The sequence below is a fragment of the Caretta caretta genome, chromosome 6 (genome assembly GCF_965140235.1).
Source record: "Caretta caretta isolate rCarCar2 chromosome 6, rCarCar1.hap1, whole genome shotgun sequence".
In the NCBI taxonomy this organism is placed as follows: domain Eukaryota; kingdom Metazoa; phylum Chordata; order Testudines; family Cheloniidae; genus Caretta; species Caretta caretta.
In genome coordinates this window covers 109,795,877-109,818,622 of record NC_134211.1, presented here as the reverse complement: position 1 = coordinate 109,818,622, position 22,746 = coordinate 109,795,877, and the positions used below count along the sequence as shown (strand labels likewise).

General features: G+C 43.4%; 1 protein-coding gene across 4 annotated transcripts in view; it reads right to left on the bottom strand.

The window, feature by feature from the left end:
• The window catches only part of PPP2R5C (protein phosphatase 2 regulatory subunit B'gamma), a 374,584-nt gene that overhangs the window by 50,013 nt on the left and 301,825 nt on the right, over window positions 1-22,746 (bottom strand). For all 4 annotated transcript variants that reach the window (XM_048853964.2, XM_048853965.2, XM_048853963.2 and 1 more), the window contains 2 exons: window positions 20,221-20,280; window positions 6,379-6,487 (listed from right to left, as the gene is read on the bottom strand). In XM_048853964.2, the coding sequence (XP_048709921.1) occupies window positions 6,379-6,487; window positions 20,221-20,280 (169 nt within the window). The remainder of the gene's footprint in view (window positions 1-6,378; window positions 6,488-20,220; window positions 20,281-22,746) is intronic.

Sequence of the window (22,746 nt, the reverse complement as noted above, 5' to 3'; positions counted from 1 at the left end):
GTTGTTCCTTGAAAAAAGCCAAGACATCTTTATAATCTCAAACTTTATATTTTTTTGCCTCACAAAAAGAAAGAACTTATCAGTAATTATCTTTACTGTAATTTCCTCTTCCCAGTAACTGAATGTGGTATTTCCACTTATCAGAAATCACTGAGATAAAAATACTGGGTCTTTCCAAAATATACAAAGAAGCCAATACCTTTCCTGTACAACCAACCATGGTTCTTTCTACAAAAACATACAACCCTAAAAATATGAGGGGAGGAGGGTAGTATCAAGATGCGGGAAGAGAAAACTGATAAAGATGCCAATAAGTAATTCTCTCTTGTTGAAGGTCTCCTTTATCCCCATCCTATAATGAACCAGAGTGCACAAATGTGGCAACTAGTGCCAACTTAGAAAGAAGGCTTACCTCAAGTTGCCGCCTAAAAATACTCTGTCCATATATGGCATCTTCCTCTGAGAAGAGATTGACTTTATAGTAACACCCAAATGTGATAAGTTCTGACCAGGAAGCAGCTCTACAGATTTCTTGGACAGATGCCTCAGTCCTTTCTACTCAAGATACACTGTAGGCCTCTGCTCAAATGCCCTGTTATTTCCTGTGCAGGAGTTATCTTGTCATCTTGTAAATTAGGCAAATATTTTAAAGCCAACTTCTAATACTGCAGTGTTCGAGGAACCTCTTTCCTTTGTTAGGGCCCTTGACATACAGAAATAACTGCTTGTTGAACTCTGAAGCTTTTAGTGTACTGCACATGTCCAAAGCATGAAGTTTCTGCTTTCACAGATGTCGTGGTTCAGGGGAAAAAGCTTATTAATATGCATCTCTGAGTTAGGTTAGGAACGAACAAACACAACCTCCAGAAAAACATTACATAAGGAGGATCAAAGAGATTAATTTACCAACGCTCCTAGTAACTTTTCCAACTAAAAGGGTTTTTTCACCAAGAGGGAGGAAACAACAGCTAGCAGCAGTCAAAACCCACAGGGATTTATCCCCACCTGGAGAAACAAAGTTTAAAACTGCTTTTCCCCAGTAGATTGTAAGGCTGGACAGTGAAGCTTTCTGAGATTTAAACAATTTAGATACAAATGTGAGATCCTGGCTCATTCCTATCCATTGGTCCCTAGTTATGGAAAGAGCAGATGTGGACTCAAAAATCTCCTATTAAAGTCCCCCCAAGCTCTTAGCAGAACATCAACTTTTAAACTGTTTCTAGAGCCTGATATATGTCCTCCTGTGGAACCCTTTTAGCACCTTAGATTTTCAACCAGTTCCTTTTGTCAAGAACCTGTGATGTTCACTCTGAAGGCAGTAACACTAAGTTACTTTTGGATGAAGCAGAGTCAACCTTACTGACAGCTTCCAACATGGAGAGCCAGATTCATAAGGTCTCAGAAGAGTGTCATAAAAAAAGACTCTTCTACATGCGCTACTGGATTTTGCAAGTCTCAGCAATGGATGGAATATCGTCGCCCAAGTCTCTCCCCCAATACACTGAAAAAAAATCCAAAGCAATGGGTTGGGTCACTGAAAGAAAACCTGGATATTTTTTTTTGCTGAGTTTCTGGTTGCAGACCAATCCTCTGATGGATGACTCTGATGCCGATGAATGAACTGGAACATCTTCAGCTTCAGGCTCTTCCAGGGTCAGCTTCTGCCGGCTGGCACAATCCACCCAGATATTGTCTTTATCCTGTAAATTAACTACTCTCATGGAAGCCTGTAATTTCCATCCAATGCAAAAGCCCAGTGCTTCTGAAAGCAGAATCAAACTTTTAGAGTGACCTGTTGCACTGTACATGAAGCCTCAAACAACTGATTTCAAGCCTGGAACCTGACGGGTATGAGATTCGACAGTTTGGAGAACTCAGAAAGAACCCTTCTACCCTGTAGGCAAAGACTAGAGGCATACCCGAGCCTAAATCCCAAAAGAGGTTGCTTTCTGTACTCCAGATAATAAGCATACAGCTGATGGAATTAGGAGACGGTCTTCTGATCAACTAACATGTTTCCACTTTGCAAGAAAGAAAATGGTCAATCTTTAATCAAGTCACTCACAGGGATGCCTAGAAAAAAAAGGGCTGGGAAACAAGGAATGTGAAGGGACAGGTGGAGTGATCAGTTGAGGCAACATGATGTGAAGAACAGCCCCGATAATGCCCTCTAGCTAAAACTTAAACCCCCCACCCCAAAAAAGGCATACACTCCAGGTGATGAATGAAGAGAGTCTATGTTTTGTTTTTGTGGTGAGATTTCTGTCCTCTGTAGCCAATGAGCACAAGAAAGCCTTCCTATCTGACATAGGCAGATGAAAGAGGCAGAGACTGGATATTTTCTTGTTACTGAAGAACAACTGTTGGCAGTTCAAAGTCTCCCTGGCTGAGAGCAGATCACAGGAAGATGAATGGAGGCTGAAGCCCAAAAGACTGAAGGAAAAATGATGGGGATAGAACCATGCCTCCAACTGGGATCCTAGTTATACAACAAAGGAGCAGAATGGGGATGGCAAAGGAAAAGGCTGATCTCACGTGCACCCGACCTAAGACTTTGTTGAACAACTGGGAAACCTCAGTGCCTCACCATAGGTAGAATGGGGAGGAGGCCTGGAAGTGAGTGTTTCCCCCACAGAAGTTTTGGCTTGGCCCTGAAGCTGGTTGCTTAAGATTCTTTGTTGTCTTTTTTTTTTTTGGGGGGGGGGAGTGCGGGGGTGGGGGAGGGAGAAAGGGAAGCTGAAAAGGACAAATGAAGTAAAGGGTTTAGGCATAGATTCTGTGCTCCCTGGAAGTAATAAAAAGGATGAAGAGAGGAAGGGAGGTTGTGACTTAAGTATCAATTTAAACCAGTAGAACTGTTCCAAGGTGCATGCAATTTGTTTGAATTGGACTCACTGGATAAGAGAGTCAGGTGTCTCTTATAAAAAATTGTCAATATACAATTTCTCATATAATATAGACATGGAATGCTCTGAATTCCCTGGGAACTGGGTTGCAGCTGGAGAAAAGAAACATACGGTCTCTAATTCATCAGAGAACATGAGGAAGATAAGCCAACGAAGGCTAATTTTAAACATATTTTATATGTAGGTGGGAAGAAAAAAATTCACACATTATCTGAAAGAATTAAATTAGTTAAAACAATTAAAAAAAAGCAAATTCTAGAATGCATTACCTTCAAATATTATACTTAAAGATTAAGGGATGAGTTTTGGTGGTTTTATCCTAATCTTGATTTGTACAATGTTTTTGTAATATACACAATGTGTCACAATGGCACTTTTTGATTATGGTCCAGCATTGAAGTAATGTCAGAACAAGGTGTTATAAAGTCAGGACTCATGTTCATTGGGAGCAGTGTGGGGAACACTGCATAGCACCTGTAAACCAATCCTATTTAGTCCTTCGCTTTCATAATAACTAAGTTCCGTCAAAAGATCAATGAAATACAAGAAGAATTTGAGACAAATATCAAAACATGGATTTACTGTAAATTCCTTATTTCTTGGTTTTTGTCACATCCCTGACAAACAGCTACTCTCCTTTTTGCTTTGTTCCAACTAGATCGTCTTCTGATGGAAGCAGCAGCAAATTAAAGGTTACATGCATTGATGCCAGAAATCTTGATTTGAGTTCCAACAGATGCATGAATGAGAAATTTATTACCTGATAATTTTCTCTCTGTTACCAGCTTCTCTCTGAATTCGTTACTCAGGGGCTAATGCCCCTCCACCTGTGGAATTTGGAGGTGAATCAATATTGTTGCTGGAGGCTCCAGCATTATGATTCGACCGTCAGCTCAGGTCATCAAAAAGTTCTTATTACAGCTACAGAAACACTACAGCAACAATTATTAATATTAAGACGACTTAATACAATGTACTAGTGTATTAGAAAAAAAATTCTATTTATATTCTGGTCATTTACCAGACTATCATGGTGGTTGAATTTGGAGAGAAGCTCTAGGAATGCCCATTTATGCCCCAACCATCCAAGAGTTAGAACAGAATGAAGAGAGAACTATTCCACCCATTGTGTAAAAAGGAACTTGCCTTGAACAGAAAGGTTTTTGGAGCTACAAGTGTGATTCCTGTATGGCTATAGGAACTAATTCTAAAACTTGCCTTTTAGAGGTAATGGCAACTAGAAAGACCAGCCACATGCTTGTCTAATTTAATCATTGTGATTAAAATTGGCACCTACACTCAAATGGAGGATCCAATGTGCCTGTCCACAAATACTGCTATGGCTCATGTCATGTTTCTATGGTGCCTAGTTGTAGGACTCTACTCAAACCTTCTAGCCAAGGTCACTAGAACTTGGGGATTATAATATTTGTATCACAGTAGCATCTAGAGGTCAGGGCTCCCTTGTGCTAGGCACTGCACAAAGAGGCAAATTCCTGCCTCAAAGAGTTTTGTTTTTCCTCAGACCTGAAATGCGAATTTGACCAGATCAGTGAATGAATGAAATATCCTGGTTGAGTTCTGTCAGGATACCAAACTGTATCAAAGGTTAATGGAGAATCCATATTGAACTACACTTTTCTTCTGATGCCCAAGTTCTTAACTGTAAGTGTCTCCAGTCTGAATGAAGAAGTGCCTGTTTCAAAAGGTCTGGTGTTTTCTGAGGGTACAATGTAGGGTTCCTGGCTATCTAGCAAGTCTAAAGTGCTTTCTGGGCTGTGGAGGACTAAAAGGAGCACCACAACTCTCCCTATTCCTGTTTTTGTATCCTTTATGTGAACCGCCTTGAAGGGTAACAGTCTTTTACCAGAACATTATTTCCATTGCCATGGAAAAGCTTTGATCTCTGATTAACCCCTGGTTTTGGAATTGATAGAAATACTCATGTCTCAATCATAATCCAACACCTAATGGGAAGTAGGAGGAGACTTCCTTTGAGAGTACCATAATTGCCCACTACGTGGTTTCTTGCACCGTTTACTGATGCAGCTGGTACTGGTCACTGTCACAAACAGGACACTAGTCAAGATGGACCACTGATCTGATCCCCTGTCACCATGTTTGCATGTTTTGCTGTTTCTTTTTTCTTTTTCAATAAAGATATGCCCTGATAAAGATCTTGAAATGAACCAAATGATTTTGAAAAAACTGTATTCCAAGTATGCTTGCTTCTATGGCGAGTAAGTAAGGGTCTAGAACAAAAGTTGGGTGGCTTTCAGCGTGTTTGCATTCTGGAAAAGAATCAGCATACTGCAGTGCACAGAACTGTTGGACATGCATGCCCTCAGAAATCCTAGCGACACAGCACCAGTGAGGAAACAGTAATTTTCACAAACCTCACAATCCTTTGAGGTTACAAAGGACTGTGGTGTAGGGGTGGTTGCAGGATAATTTTTAGACTATTTTGTGAGTTGCCGAGGAAAAAATCCCCACAAAAACCACACTGTTCTTAACTGGCCATTTGATTCTTCATCCCAGACTTATTTTGGTCCCAATTCTGAAATTATTCATTTCCTCACAGAAACTTCAGATGAAGTCCTAGATTAAGATTCAAATTCTATTTTTTGATCTTTAATAAAGTGAAATTAACACTAAGTTAAAAATGAGTCAAAGCAATTACTAGAAAAGAACTTTCACATAAAAGCTGGTTTAAATTTAATACAACCATTTTATCAAATTTACATAAAAAGACAGTGCTTTCTATATTGGGTATGTATTCATTAAAAAGTGATCGGGAATGGGCTGATTTACTGAACAATTTCCTGGGTATCTAAAAGGAGCTTTTTCTAGACAGATTTTCAGCATATCACAGTGCAGTTCCAAATCTAGAATTCTTTGTGGCTCCCTACTGTGAGCCTAACAAAGGTTCAAGGAGTATGAAAGCAACAGAGTGGAGTGGTCCTAATGTTATTACACAGGTTGTTTCAACACTTACATTTTTTTCTCATTTTTCAGGTATTTGGTTTTACACTCCACCTCTTCAGTAACATCCACTTAATGAATGCATATTGAAGAAATAAGTGACTTAGCAAAACATCCAGGGCACCAAAAAGTTACAACAAACTGAACTAAAATATTAAATTATCCAAGTAAAACATACCACATATAATGGATCTTTTAAAAAAAGATCTACTAAAGGGACATTCTCATTAAAAGGATAAGTTTTTCTGTGATATTATACAGTGCTTTTCATCCACAGATCTCAGAATGCTTTTAAGAGTATCTTTACCCCATTTTACAGATGAAGAAACTGAGTCAGAGAGAGGGGAAGTGACTTGCATAAGGTCACACAGCAGGCCAATAGCAGAGCTGGAAATAAATCCCAGGTCTCCCAACTCCCAGTTCAGCATTTTATTCCCTGGACCATCCTGTGGAACAGAATCTATAACACTTCATAAACAAATTAATTTACCTGTGGGTGGTAGACACTGAGTGATTTCACTTTGTGCAAAGGTAATAACACCTTCAATAAGAAAATTTTGTGCTCTTCTTTTAATGGTAAGGCAAATCCATTAATTATACTGTAAAAAAAATCAGAAGTTTTTAAAATCAGTTTCAAATCAGTACGTGTTCAAAATTTTCACTATTGCCAACTTTTTAAGTATAAGAAAATCATTTCTTTGTTCTTTATTTTAATTGTTCCAAGTTGTTTTTCTTTGAGCTCTCTCCCATAGAACATTAATGTAGCATTTTTTCCATGTTGAAGAAGGGGGTCATTATTTAAATAAAAATAGAACAAAATTTTAAGAATATTTAAGTCTAATTACCTAGAGCGCAGAATACAAATTCAACCAATGGTAAAATCAACATCCTCACATCCCCTATATCAAGAGTTCTAACTTGCGTCTTTCCCAGGTGCCGAAATCCTCCCTCCAAGTTCCATAAAAGACCCAGTTCCCCCCTCCAGCTTCCAATCTTTCCACCTCCTTGTAAACAAAGTTCTGAATAAATGCCATTCCCAGCTGCTGAAAGCCAGCTAATTCATTCCTGATGAGGGAATCAACCAAAGACCCAACACCTGGGAGTCCGATTCAGGAGAGTACACAGATCGGAGACAGGATTACTCTATTGGGAAATGGGTAGTTTTTTAGCACTGGAGCAGGCAACAAGACAGCATCACAGCACATGGAGCTCCCAACACCAATTGAGTAAAGACACGTGTTACTCATTACTGGGTGCATTGTACCCTTTGATCTTTTTATCTGGAATGGTCTTTTGAAAACCTGTCAACTTTAAAAAAAATGGAATTAAAAATAGTTTCCCATACTACAACTGGAGTCTCACTGCCAATTTTTGTGGTTTTACAATCACATGTTCTTATTTTTCAGATGTTTTCATCTCACATTAACTAGCATGGAAGGCTCTCACAAACAAGAAGGGAACTGATAAAGTGCTGAACTATTACATCCTAAAACACTACGTTAAGAGTATTCAGCTTGCGAAGTCAAGCACTCAAAAGTTAGAAAATGCCAGAATGAAGGTTGCTTTTGCAAACTTAATTCCCCGCACCTTGTACGTGCACACTATAATGCAGTCTATAATTACATTATCATATACCATTTTTTCCACATGACCCATACTTCATTCACTGAATGAGTAGTTAGTTATCGATTATTTCTTTTTATCCTCCTCATTCAATGTGTGGCATCTGGCCTTATTTAACACGCCATGCAAACCCCACACTGAAAACAAAATTATTAATTTCCTCACAGACATTTCCATGGTGCTCTCATCATAATATCTGAGTGTTTCAAAACATGAATTTATTTTCTTAATGCTCCTGGGAGATTAGGTGTTGTCACCATTTTGTAGTTGGGGAATTGAGGCAGAACAATTAAGGCAAATTTGTCATAAAAGTGTCCATTAATTTTGGGTGCCAAGCTTAAAACACATAGGGACTGATTCTTCAGAGTAATTAGCATTTCATAGCACTTTATATGTTTGAAGCACAATTCCAATTTACTTTGGTTGCAGTTGTGAGCACTCAGCACAATTAGTAGCTAACTATGAAAATTTTCCTTTATGTGACTTGCCCAGCATCACATAGGAACTACATGGCAGAGGCAGGGATAGAATCCAATTCTCCAGGGTGGCATTCAACTTCCTTTCTCATCCTGTAATCGCCTGTCTCATTCACTGCACACATTCCAATTTCTGCAGAAAACAAGCAGGGATCCTACAAACACTAGCCTCATTAACTATGCAATACTGATTCATTCCTATAAAACCATCCTTCTTGGGCACTGAAAGAGGTCGGGGTCCCATAGAAAAAAAATAGCATGTGATCATGTAATTATAGCATATCATAAGGCATAAGCAACCTTAAATTCTGAAAGTGCTTGACTTCGCAACCTGAACTTTTTTTGGATGTTGTTTTCTGGAACTATGCTGACCCCCAACTAGGGTCATCAGCAAGGTTCAAACCTTTAGATTCACAGCACAGACCTCTACCACCTGAGCTAAAGGACTAACTGGTAGCAGTAGAGGATGTTATCATCTGTGGACCTGCCACTAGAGGGCGAGAACAAACTTTGTGAGTGGGTTTCACAACTATTTGTCTGGCAGCAGAAGAACGGAGAGACTCAGGATTCTTGGGTTCTGGAGGGAAGTGTTCTTATGTGGTTACAGACCCTTCTGTCCCTGTGTCCCAAGCCAGTCTGTCACCACCACTGATCCTGACCATTCCTCCCACCGCCAGCTCCTGCCCCACTCACCCCTCTACATCTACATACTCCCATTCCTAAGCGCCCCACTCCCTGCCTTACCCTCACCCTCATCCCTCTGCATTAAAGTCAGGCAGCTTCCTCTTTCACCACTTTGCTGCCTGGGCACCAGTATGGGGGGGAATACTGAGAGCACAGGAAAGACATTTTCCCTACTTTCAATTCTCGTGCCTGAGATTTTTCACAAAGACAGCAAAAGGCACATCCCCTGACACAAGGCCAAACCCCCTTGCAAAATTTCAAGCCTTTGTTCCAAAGCAGGAGATTCTGCAGTGTGAATTACATCTTAATAGGAATACCGTCTGCCCTTCCATTCAGGATTATGTAATTTCCCTATAGCAACGGAAGTAATTGCTTACAAGTAAAAGTGGTATTTTTTTTTTAACACCAGTTAATACTATTTAACCGCCAGAACATGCCATGTCACTGGCCAGCTCTCTGCAAGCCTCTGAACAACTGTGTGAGAGCTACTAATCTTACATGTCTGGTAGATAAGTTTTTCCTGAAAGTGCAATTTTTTAATTTTTTTTTTTTTTTTTTTTTTAAGTTAACAGTGCGCCTTTAAGGAAGATTCAGGGATCTGGAACAGAAAGAGGAATGACTGAAGTTTTCCAGTTGTCAGCCAGCCTAGGACAAGGACTTTCTGTTCCTCCAGTGAGTCTCTTAGTAATGCATTAGATCCCAAACAGGCAAAAAGAAAAATCTCTTTTAGCAGGCATTTGTGCTTTGCTATGGCAGGCAGTAAGGATAAAGTTAATATTGACACCACATATTGCTGATAGTATGACTGAGAAGCTAAATAAACAGGGTGTCTTGGCTTTTTTTAATATTTAAAGAATTATCTCTTTATAAAATAAAATAAAATTCACAATGTGACTAGGATCCAAAGACACAAGCCAACAACGTAATTTGGTTTACTCCTTTATGTAGACAATCTTCTGGAATGGACACTGTGGACTGACTGTTGGTATAGGAAACAGCTCTTTATAACAAAAATCCAAGTGGTATCTCCATGAAGGCCTCCAAATTAATTTTGTCTTGGCTCTGATCTGCCTTTTACAGCAATTACACAACAAAAAACAACGAAAAAAAAGGTTACCTACCTTTTGTACTGTTGTTCAAGATGTGTGGCTCATGTTCATTCTAGGTGTGTGCATGCCCATACGCACAGTCATAGGAGATTTTTTTTGCCTTAGAGGTATCCATAGGATTGGCAGTGCTGCCCCCTAGAGTGCCACGCTCGTGCACCGGTATATTAGGCGCCGCTGACTCTAGCCCTCTCAGTTCCTTCTTGCTAGCAGCTCCAACAGAGGGGCAGGAGGGCAGGTAATAGAATGGACGTGAGAAACACATCTTGAAGAAGAAGAGTTACGAAAGGTAGGTAACCGTTTTTTCTTCTTCGAGTGCTTGCTCATGTCAATTCCATTCTAGGTGACTCACTAGCAGTATCCTTGGAAGTGGGCTCAGAGTTCATGGTCATGCAGTTTGTAACACTTCTCTACCAAAGCCAGCATCGTCTCGGGCCTGCTGGGTAAGCGTGAAATGAGACATGAATGTATGAATGGATGACCAGGTAGCAGCCCAACAGATATCTTGAATCGGCACTTGAGCCAGGAAAGCTGCAAACAAGACTAGTGCCCTAGTCGAGTGGGCAGTTACAATTGCCGATGAAGACACTTTTGTCAGATCAAAGCAAAAACGGATGCAGGCGGTGATCCATGATGAAATTCTCTGGCCGTACACTGGAAGACCTTTCATCCTGTCTACCACCGTGAAAAACAACTGCATTGACTTATGGAATGGCTTGGTTCTTTTGATGTAAAAGGCTAGCAGTCTCCTGAGGTTCCGAGAGCATAATCTGCGCTCCTCATCCAATTTATGAGGTTTTGGAAAGACGACAAGTAAATATACGTTCTGGCCTGTATAAAATTGAGAAACTACCCTGGACAGGAAAACCGGGTGCGGTCACAGGCGGACCTTGTAAAACACCATATAGGGCAGCTCCGAGGTAAGCTCCCTAATCTCATAGACCCTATGCGCAGATGTTATCGCTACCAGGAGCGAGATCTTCCATGAGAGTAGAATCATAGAATACCAGGATTGGAAGGGACCTCAGGAGGTCCATCTAGTCCAACCCCCTGCTCAAAGCAGGACCAATCCCCAACTAAATCATCCCAGCCAGGACTTTGTCAAGCCTGACCTTAAAAATCTCTAAGGAAGGAGATTCCACCACTCCCTAGGTAACGCATTCCAGTGCTTCACCACCCTCCTAGTGAAAAAGTTTTTCCTAATATCCAACCTAAACCTCCCCCACTGCAACTTGAGACTATTACTCCTTGTTCTGCCATCTGCTACCACTGAGAACAGCCTAGCTCCATCCTCTTTGGAACCCCCTTTCAGGTAACTGAAAGCAGCTATCAAATCCCCCCTCATTCTTCTCTTCTGCACACTAAATAATCCCTGTTCCCTCAGCCTCTCCTCATAAATCATACGAAGGGAGCAGGAAGCCAAAGGCTTGAAGGGGGGACCTGTGAACCGTGACAGCATGAGATTCAGGTCCCAAGGAGGGACAGGGTCATGGACATGGGGATAGTCACGCCAGACCTTTCAAAAAACCAGACTGTCATGTCATGAGTGAAGACTGACCTGCCCTGGAATGGAGGGTGGAAGGCTGAAATAGTGGCCAACTGAACCTTAACTGATGAAAGAGACAGGCCCTGGAGTTTGAGGTGCAGAAGGTAGTCTAAGATCGACTGCACTGAAGCCAGCTCAGGCTGAATACCCTGGTTTGAGGCCCAGCACGTGAACCGTTTCTCTGCTCTGGGGACTGACGGCGTTTGGCTGCCCTCTGAGGAGGCTCATGGCTGGCTTACCCACCTGGGGAGACCAAGCACTCCTGCTCCTCTGCATTCAACCATGCAGCAGCCAAGCTGTCAGGTGCAGCGCAGCCGGGTTCGTGTGCAGAAGACTGCTGTGGTTCTGAGACAGCAGATCCGGCCAGAGGGGCGGCTGCAGCAGACCCGCCACTGAGAGGTCCAGCAGGGTGCCGAACCAGTGTTGGCAAGGCTAAGCCGGGACTATCAGGATAACCTTTGCCTTGTCCTGTTTCATCTTCTCAAGGACTCTGTGAATTAATGGCACTGATGGGAAGGAGTACATTCGGGCCCCCAACCACAGAAGCAAAAACGAATCTGACAGGGAGCCTCTGTTGATCCCCCAAAATTGAGTAAAACATGTAGCACTTCCTGGGTGGATTTGTTTGCGTTCCAGCAGAACAGGGAGTTCCCCACCTTTGGAAGATGATGTTAACCACCTCTGGATGGAGTGACCATTCGTGGCAAGACCAAAAGGTCCTGCTGAGGTGATCTGCGAACACGTTCCTGGCCACGGGAAGGTGCATGGCAATGAGATAAATGGCATGCTGCTCACAGAAGTCCCAGAGAGCTTCTTGCAGTGGGCTGACGATCAGGTTTTGCTTTGCTTGCTGATGTAAAACACTGCGGCGGTATTTTCCTTTAGGATCTGCAGCACCTTGCCCTTCACATGAAGCAGGAAAGTCTGATAGTCCAAGCAAACCGCTCTGAGCTCTCTGACCTTTATGTGGAGGGAGCAAGCATCTCACGACCAACAGTCTTGTGTGCTGATATCAGCCAGGTGGGCCCCACACCTCAGGTTCAAGGCTTCGGAGACCAGTGTCAGTGATGGGGCTGCAAAGGGAAATGCCTGCAACACTGATCCAGGTTTCACCCACCATTTCACGGATGACTGTATGTGGTCCAGCACCCTGACCACGCGGTCTAGATTGTGCTGTTGGGGATGTAGACCGAAGACAACCATGCTTGCAGGGATCTGAGATGGAACCGCGCGTGACTGATTACGTAAGTACAGGCTGCCATATGGCTTAACAAGCTCAGGCACATGTGAGCTCTCACATGCAAGATCATGTTTGACATGGCTCAGAAACAGGCATCCAGAAGGAAGGCTCTGGCTCTTGTGGAGTTGAGGACCGCGCTATGAAAGCTGTCTGTTGCACCAGTATTAAGGTTGATTTCTTTTTATTAACTGGCCCAGATTGTTGCAGGTGGAACATACCAGATCGAAGCTCCTTTGAACCTGACCCCGAGATCTGCCCTTGATGAGCCAGTCATCAAGGTACGGATAAACCTGGACCCCTCGATGCCTCAGGTAAGCAGCCACTGGCACCATGCATTTTGTAAAAACTGGCGGGGCTGCTGAGTCCGAAGGGAGGCATCATGAATTGGAAATGACGCTGGCCCACCACAAAACAGAGGAACCATCTGTGTCCTTGAAAAATGGAGATATGAAACTGTGCGTCCATCAAGTCGAGGGCGGCGTAACAGTCTCCAGGATCCAGGGAAGGGATGATGGAGGCCAGGAAGACCATGCAAAACTTCACCTTTTTGAGATTTTTTTGAGGAGTCACAAGTCTAGAATGGGTCTTAAGCCCCCTTTCACTTTGAGGATTAAGAAATAGTGGGAGAACCCCCCTTTCCCGCTCATGTCCTGAGGGACCTCCTCCACCACTCCTAGCTGTAGGAGATTTTCTACTTCCTGAGCAAGGAGTTGCTCATGAGAAACCCATCCCTCTTCAGGGACCTAAGGGGAGTGGGAGGGAGGGGCAGCCGAGAATTGGAGGGTGTAGCCCAGAGATGATATACCGAGCATCCAACGGTTTGAGGTTACTCATGACCAAGCCAACCGGAAGGCGGTTCAGGAAGGAGTAGGGTGGATCCTGAGAATTGACTCAGGCGCGGTCCTCAAGCACATCCTCAAAATGAGCGCTTCTGGCCCTCTGGGTATTTTGCTGGACAGGCAAACGGGAGGTGGAGGGGCAATGATGGCTGAGCCCTGAGTCTTTGTCTGTTCTCCTGGAGGAGCCCTGCTGAGGAGGCCAAGGCCTAGGAGGCGGAGGCAGTCTGAACGGTTTTCTCACCATCTGCGGTGTGGCAGGCTTAGTGAGCAGAAAGCGTCTCTAATGTCCTTGAGTCCATGCAGCCTTGCATCCATCTGCTCCAAGAAGCGCCCCCTTCCATCAACGGAAGGTCCGGATGGAGGACTGCATCTCCTGGGACAGACCCACAGACTGAAGCCACATTACCATGGCCGCGGCAATGACCCTTGCCGCTGAATTGGCCGCATCTCAGGCCATCTGGAGGTACCTTCCTCCAAAATGGTGGTAAACTCCTGGCCCAAGTCCTGGGGCAGGGAGTCAAACTTTTTGAGGGAGTCCCACAGATTAAAACTGTATTTCCCCAATAAAGCCTGGTGGTTTGACACCCTAAACTGAAGTGTGGCCATTGAATAAATGTTCCTTCCAAAAAGGTCTAGCCTCTTGCTGTCTTTATTTGTGGGTGTGGAACTGGCTTGCCCTTCCCTGTCCCTTTCATTGGCTGCCGAGATGACCAGTGACCCTGGAGGCGGGTGGGTATAAGTATTCAAACCTTTTAGCAGAGATGAAGTATTTATTTTCAGCCTGCTTGGAGGTGGGTGGGATAGAACACAGGGATTGCCAGAGGGCCTTGGCTATGTTTAAAATCCCGTCATACACTGGCAACACGACCCACGCAGGGGCTGACGTCGTTAGCAGGTTGAATAAAGTGTCAGACTGCTCTGCCATTTCTTCCATCTCCAAGCCTTAGTTTGAAGCCACCCTCCTGAGCAGGACTTTGTACTCCTTAAAGTCATCCAGTGGACTGGCATGCAAGGGCCTGCTACCACCTCAGCTGGCAATGAGGACGAGGATTGGACTACCGGGGAAGGGCCTGGAACATTGTCCCCTGTAGGGGAAGGTTCCTTTGGAGTGGATACCTGCTCTTCAACCCCCAGTATCAGATTCCACTCCACGCACCGAGCCCAGTGCCGTCAGTGCCAGGGGTTGCTTCTCCAAGGCAGCAAGGGAGGAGAAGTGCAAGAAGGGCATCGGGATGCCCCATACATTCCAATATGGCCACTGTGCAGGCCACTGGCTCCTAGGTTGGCAACATGGTAGTTGAGGCAGCCTCAGGCACCCACAAGGGCCGCTGCTGCTGTCACGGTGAGGGGCTGAAGTTCCGCTCAGCTCCAGACAAGTCCCCTTCTGGTGACCATGGTGGGGCTGTAGAGGCTGACCGTAGCTGCGGGAGAGTGATGCCTTGAATAGAGGGATTGGCGACTATCCAAAGACCCAAGTGGGGATATTGGTCACCAATGCTGAACCAGTCTCGTGCCTGGGGGGAACAACACACCAACAGAGATCTGCACCAGGGAGTTGACTGGCAAGACGACGATTGGTGTTGGTCGTACAGAGACTGACGCCTCACTGTGGGCAATTCGCACCATGTTGATGGTGACCACGAGTGCGGTGCTGATGACTTGGGCTGTCTGACAGGAGATCTAGGTTACAGAGTCGGGAATCTCAGCCATAGAGACAGGGAACGCTGTCTTTGCTCCAGGGACCGACGGCGTTTGGCTGCCCTCTGAGGAGGTCTCATGGCTGGCTTACCGGCCTGGGGAAACTTAGCTGTATCTAAGGTTGTGCACAGCACCGGGAGGATTCTCTGGTCCCTGGCCGCCATGAGGCTCTCAGACGTTAATAGCCCTGCCAAGTGCCTGGGGCCCCTACTGCTCCCAGGAGTCAAAGGCGGATCCCTAATGGGGTTGAATGATCCAGCAGGGGATGAACCATCTTGAGGATCCGGAGTGGGCGGACGGGCTGAACTGGGTCCTTTGCCCAACTCCCCTGGACTTAAGTTCCCGCTAAGCTGCGCAGCCGCACAGCAGGCTATAAAAGGCCCAGCCGAAGCTGCCACAGCCAGGGAGAGGCTCCTCTCCCCCCGGCACAGCCAGCCGGAGCTGCCGCAGCCAGGGAGACGCTCCTCTCCCCCACAGCACAGCCAGCCGGAGCTACTGCTGCTGGAGAGGGACACCTCTACCCCCGCCGGCGTTGCTGCAGTGAGAGAGGGCTGGGGGGAGTCCTCCCTCTCTGCCGCAGCTCCGGGGCAGCCTGCATCCCGGAGCCCACACCCCCAGCCAGAGCCAGAGCCCTCCCACCCCAACCCTCTACCCCAGCCCAGAGCCCCCTCACACACCCCCCCCAATCTCCTCATCCTGGCCCCATCCCAGAGCTTGCACCCCCAGCCAGAACCCTCTGCCCTAGTCCTGAGTCCCCTCCCGTAGCCAAATCCCCTCTCCCACCCCAGAGCCAGCACCCCAAGCCAGAACCCTCACCCCCCTCCCAACATATCCCAACCCTCTGCTCGAGCACCGAGCCCCCTGGCACGCTCTGAACCCCTTGGCCCCACCCCCACCACACATCACCTCCATATTGGCGCACATAATAAAATTCATTCTGCACATGGACGTAAAAAATTAGAGGGAACACTGCCCTTGACCCTTCTTGCACGGTGCCGGAGAGTCTCATTTCTTCAGGTGCTCTTTGGCACCAGCGAAGGAGAGTGGTGCTGGGCAGAACTTGGTGCTGGAGGTGCACTCCACACCAATGCCGAGGTGCTGGGTGAAGAGTCGGAGTGGAAAGGCTCCGACGCTGGGCAAAGCGTAGCCTCCATGAGGAGGGCCCTTAGATGAATGTTGCGCTCCTTTTGAATTCTAGGACGGAAGTTCTTACAAATGCGACTTGTCCTTCACATGTGACTCTCCCAAGCACTTTAGGCAGCTGCTATGGGGGTTGCTAATGGGCACAGGCCTATTACAGAAAGAACAAGGCTTAGAACCTATGGACCATCCCTGCTGGGACTCTTACTTACTAACTACACTACTTAACACCACTAACTACTGTAAACAAACTATATACAGAACTAACAAGCAATAAATGCTAGAAAGAACCACTATCCACTTGAGAGGCAAGGGGAAGGTGCTCCGACCAGCTGTCACAGATGGTAAGAAGGAACTGAGAGGGTGTATGGCCGGTGGTGCCTAATTTACCAACGCATGAACGTGGCACTCCAGAGGGTGCCACTGCTAACCCTACAGATACTGCTAAGGCAAAAAAAAATCTCAGACTGTGCACGTGGGCGTGCACACACCAAGAATGGAATCAACATGAGCAGGCACTAAAGAAGAAAAACCTATTACCTAGAGGGAGCTGTATGTCAGTAGCCTCCTCCACAAAAATCTTGCTTAGAGTGGGGAGGAAAGTGGATCACTTGCCATATAGGGGAGAATTCACAATTCAAAAATCTGAATTTAAGTACTGGGTATTTAGATTAAAAAAAAACAGTCTAGTTTTCATCCAGCTGAGGAGAATGTGAAATATTTATCTAGTACTTGTATTTAACTTTAGACCTTAATAGTTCTAATAACTGTTCCACACCTTCTAGTGGTTGCAAACAGGATGACAGAGTAATAACGTGGCAGAGAAGTTTCAACATTGGGGCAGCTTTTCAACAGTAAGGCAGTAATAAATATTCATGCTTTTAATTTTATATACTTTTATGTTGCATTCCAATTGTGCAATTAGTTTTGTGGGAGCCATGTCTAAAAAAAGTATCTTTTGGAGCTTCATTTTGAGAACTCTCTTAGAGATGTGAAATCATCGGTTTGTGTTTTCTGCTAATACAGTGGAAACAGGTTAATGACAAACTAATTTCAGATGAATGTGCATTTCTTAGGGCTTTTTCAAGAAAGCCCAATTACTGCTCTCTCTTTTGTAACTTGTTGGTCAACATTACTTGACTGTAAATAACTTCTGGAATATGTTGAGCTGTGGCTCACGAAAGCTTATGCTCAAATAAATTTGTTAGTCTCTAAGGTGCCACAAGTACTCCTTTTCTTTTTACTGTTAACTTTGGAATCCTTTTACTTGTTGAACATTTCAATAAATAAGATATATAAATAACTATTCAAGACAACTATATGCATAGGTCCAAGCTATTTCAGCTATAATTTCAATGTTTTTCCAGCAAACATAGATGCACACAATGTAAATTATCAAACTTCACTAATCAGTTTATTTTATTCTAACATTTAAGTATCTGAAAAGTCTCTGTAGTATATCTACCCATGCATATAGTATAAAATGTGTGAATCTGTTTAAAACAAGAGTTTGCTCGGTACTCACAGAATTGAAAAAATGCACATCAGTTTTGATTATAAAGGCTCTGTTTTCCTTAAATTTGTACAAATTGTAATTTCAAAAGCATTTACTGTGAGCTGAGATTAACATAAAATGAGTACTCCAATGATCTGATAATCTATGTTTAACATATGATCACTCGAAAACCATTTGTAGCAGGGTGGTCACCCGCTCCAGCGCTGACAGGGTAAAAGTCAGCCCTGGAAGAGGCCTAAGGGCTGGGAGAAAAGCCCAGGCTGATGAACGGATCATTGATGAAGGGATCAGCAGCAGCTGTGGCCAGCTCAATCAGGGCCCAGCTGGCCCCTATAAGAGGGCAGTGGGCCAGGAGCAGGCAGTCTCTCTCTGACAGCAGAGAGGAAAGGACCTGGCTGCCTGGGAGCTAAACAGGAACCTGAGGTGGGGTAGCACTGGGGAAAGGTAGGAGGAGCTGGGGAGCTCATGCCGGGAAACCCCCCAGCTGCAGGGCTTTGTGCAGGGCCTAAACAGGTTCTGGGGCTGTAAAGGGGCAGACCGGGGCTAGGTAGAGGCAGTAGGTCCTACCTCCCCATGCCTATGATGGCTGGCTTATACAGACTGCAGTTGGCCCCAGTGAAAGGGGGCTAGATGGTGACTGGCAGTAGCCCATAGGCTGAGGCAAGGTGGGATTAGGGGGCTTGGGGGTTCCCCAGGGAGGGGAGACCCAGAGACTGGGGGAGATACTGCTGGGGCAGAACCCCCAGATAAAGGGGCACTGGGGTCTGGAAGGGACATGGGGACCAGCGAGAGGCGGGACATTGGCCAGCAGGGGGCACTCCGGAGGCTGGTAAGCTAATTCCCTGGACGAACAACGGGAGGCACCGCAGGGTTGAGTCCCACCCTGTGACATCATTCTATTGTTGATCAGGACACACAACTGTATGCACAACAGACATGGGATAGATTTAAGAGTCAGGTCGCAACTTTGTTAATTTAACACTGGATAGGGGTGCTATGTGCCCACACTCTGCCCTCCCATACCAAGTATTTAACTGGTTCCAGTGTGGGGCTACAGGGCTCCCGCCACATAGCCAATAACTCAGAGTATATCTTCTCAGCCTACCCCTGGGACTGAGCTCAATTCTGAATCCTTGCTCCCTTTCTATACATGGGGAGAGGCAGACGCTACCAAGGGGATAGATATCTCAGTCCATAAAGAATTCAGGTCTCCCCGTCTCCTATAGGCACAAGGTCCACTAACAAAATCCAGGATCTTGTTTACCTCTGGGAGCTGGACCTTCTAACTTTTATCTGCTCTGGACACTGGCCACAAGTTGCAATGAGCTGAACAGTCTTCCTCTTTCCTAATATTAAACTTTCATATCCTATTTCTTTCAGCCCAAATGTGCTTCCATGATGTGAGCCCACCAGATCTGTTGCCAGAAAAATTATTTCCTCATCTCAAAAAGAGGCAACTGGTCAGACTCGCAGCATCATAAAACCATAACTTCTATGCTGCAACTAAAGGGAAGGAGGCCAGGGCAGCTAACAGAAGCAAGAAGTTTTTGAAAAGCTTGGGAGAGTTTAATGGGCAGAGGAACAGAGGACATGCAAGAACTATTCCACTAGCATTACCTCCCCTGCCCCAGCTAATGGAAAGGTTGAGGACCTAAAGAGGAGGAGGGGCTGGCCCCCATCTTGCCACTATTTGCTCTTAAATCTTCCTCACCCCTTCTGAATTCTGTTATATTCCCTGCCATTCCTCATTGATTGAGGGGGAGAGGGAAGCATTGATATGGGAACTAAAGTCTTCCCACTATTCAGTGATGAGTGTAATGCATAAACTGTGGTAATAAATGCTGTATAAATATTAACTAATAATCATTATACATGATACTAACTTTTCAGTCCAAACATAGTCAACCTAAATGTCTTATATAACTATTAGAAAAACAGAGCTGCCTTTTTTTAAAAATTATTATTAAACTTTGCAGTTTCTTCATTTATTTATTTTAAACCTGTCATCCTGACAACATATTGTGCAATGTGAAATAAGAAGCAATCTTATGCAGAGAATCACAGCTATTGGACATTGATTGGGCCTATTAGGTCATGCAGTCTATTGCCTTGGAGGTGCAAGGTAGTTCTCTACAGTATTTTCTTCAGTAAATCATTCTAGCACTGAGATTTTCCTTTGTAAACAAGCAGATCTTGTGTTTAGGACTTCTTTTTGATATTCTGTAATTTAATCTATCATAGATAAACTTGTCCACATACACTTTAGACCTAAACAATTACTCTCCCTCACTGGCGTTTATACCCTTTAAATATTAGTAGATGGTTATCATATTCCCTTCTTAGTTATAACTCTGCCAAACTATATAAAAAGTTATACATTTTGAAGAAATGTATCCCTCCAGCCCCTATTCAATTTTTAAATTCTTAATGGTTTGATTTTTATGGTATACAACAGGTAACTCACCTTCCCAATATTTCCAGTAATTCTGCTATGCCATTATGATGTTCTGTTTCATAAATAAACCTAAACAAATGAAATACAGTTTTAGTCAGTCAGTATTGACTATATATAGACCTATCTCCAAGACATGACTTCGTATCTATCTGATGTTTCATGTAGCATCAGAAAAATGTGAAGTGGAAAATTAGTACTTCAGACAGTGTACTACCATTTATATTCAGCAGGCTGAAAAATCCATTTTTTAAAATATAGTATGTACAAGTCAGGAATAGATTTGATTGTTTTGGATAATTAAATCTTTAGAGTTGCTTCTTTTGCTGTGCTTACAAAATGATCTATTAATAGCAATAATTAGCCACATTGAATGCTTTTATTTTAAAAATTTACACGGTCCTAGGACTACAAGATACTCGTGTTGGTTTTGCTTCCTTGCAACATCCGTTCTGTAGCAGAACTGCATACCTGGCACAGTAATGCTGTCAATGGCATATCCATCTGTACTGAACTGGCACAGTAAGTTACTGTTCTCTAACCACCTACACTGAAGAGAAAAAACGAGCAAACATCCTTGTGCTTTTCCAGTTGTCACATTTTATGCAGGGGTAATGATCAAAAACTGAATGCAGTCAAATTATATTTTAAAATTAAGACAATACTGAGTGTGTAGCATAATGCTATAATTTATTCTCCCATTTGTAAGGCAAACGTGTGTGAGGTGTTCCAATAATTCCCAGATATTGATCTAAAAGATTTGTTTTGCACTATACATTTGTTTCCAAGATGATCAGTAATAAATAGGACAAGTCAACCCTCCACATTATGTTTTCTCTTTTGGTGGAAAGGCACAATTTGTTGGGTTTTTTGGAAGTTTTTCAAAACTCTAAAGTTCCATGTTTGTCCAATTTATACTTCAGATAGGTTTTGAAAACACTTGTTACAAAATTTCATCAACAAAATTTAGAACAGAAAACAGTTTCCCATTTTTAAATGTTTTTATAGAATGGATTCAAAACAGTTTGCTTTGAGTATTATTTTCCCCAGAAAAAGTAACTCAGTTCAGAAGAAAATTTTCAGCAAAAACTGAAATTGGTAGGAAAATCCTTTTTATCGGATAACATTAATTTCATTTAATTGTTAAACACCAAAATAAAGAAAATATTTAAAGTAATAAATACACAAGGAAAAACTTTAAAATCCATATCCCAATAACAGACAGCCACATAATTTTTACTTATGATTCGAGGAAGCAAGAAAAGAAACTCTGCTTAAACCTGGCCTGGGAGTTACACTGAGAACCTGCAGAATCACACCAAATATGAGCAAAGTAAATGTTTTAGAGAGGCGTACATTACATTAAAAAAGTACATGTAACTATTTTTTCAGTTAAGTTCAAGGCTTAAGCAGTTGAAGGAACTTGTTTGTAAACTTATTTTTCTCCTTAGAATTTTATGCCCAGAAGTACTATACAAAATTTCTATCAGATTTGTTGAGATGCATAAAGACTTTAGTTTCTATGTCCTTGAGAATTCAGTTGGTAGATAAAGGCTTCTTCTTTATACTTTGAGAAGGGTGCTGTCTATACTATAATCTAGATTTCACTGCAGCATTCCTCATGTAAATTTCAGAACAGAAGCAGAAAAGTGAAAAAAGTGTCCATCCATTGTTTATACAAACTACTAAAAGGTGAATGGGTAGAATATTTGTCACCCATTCAAAAGATGTACTAGAAATGACTAGATTTGAAATCTTGGCTTCCATTACATAAAAATGCTGCCAATGCAGAAAAAAATGGCAGAATAAACCTCCAATCGGATACATTTCAGATATATTGTTTCATGAAATAGTGCATTCCAGCATTAACTTAATCAAAACCCTCTATTGGTTAAATAAATTGTAAGCAAATATGCACTCCCTTTCTGTCTTTTCTTGAAATCATTTTCCCTGAAACAAAACATAACAGTACTTCATCTAAGAAAGAGTGGGGTTCAGTGTATTCAGGACCAAGAACCACTGCATGAAGACAGAGCAGATGGGCTTATTCACTATTTTTAGGCAGTTCCTCAGTTCCTTTTTCTAAAAGCATTTTCTAGAGATAAGATCCCTCTACACCTGAACTGGCAAAAAGCTGTTGTGCAGTTGGCACCATTCTCTCCAAGGGGCCACATGTTCGCTTTTAGGAGGAAAAGTGTACAAGGGGCAGAGACAAGAAAACGTGCTATATACAAGTAACACTGCTATACAGCATACTGGATCTACAGAAAAACGAGATGCATCAAACAAAGGGCATGGCTTCAAAAGCTGAAGTCTGTGGAACCCGTACTGAGACCCTATTGTGCAGCAAACTGATTACTTGCAAATGAAGTAGGGATGAGTCCATATTTGAGTATATATCAATCATATCCTGTCTAACATGAAGCCCATATATGCCAGTTGTTTGCCGCTACATGCTTGGAAATCCACTTAACACTTTAATATCATGTCACACTGAGGTGCTGATATAGGTCAACTATAAATTTGGAAACAGTCATG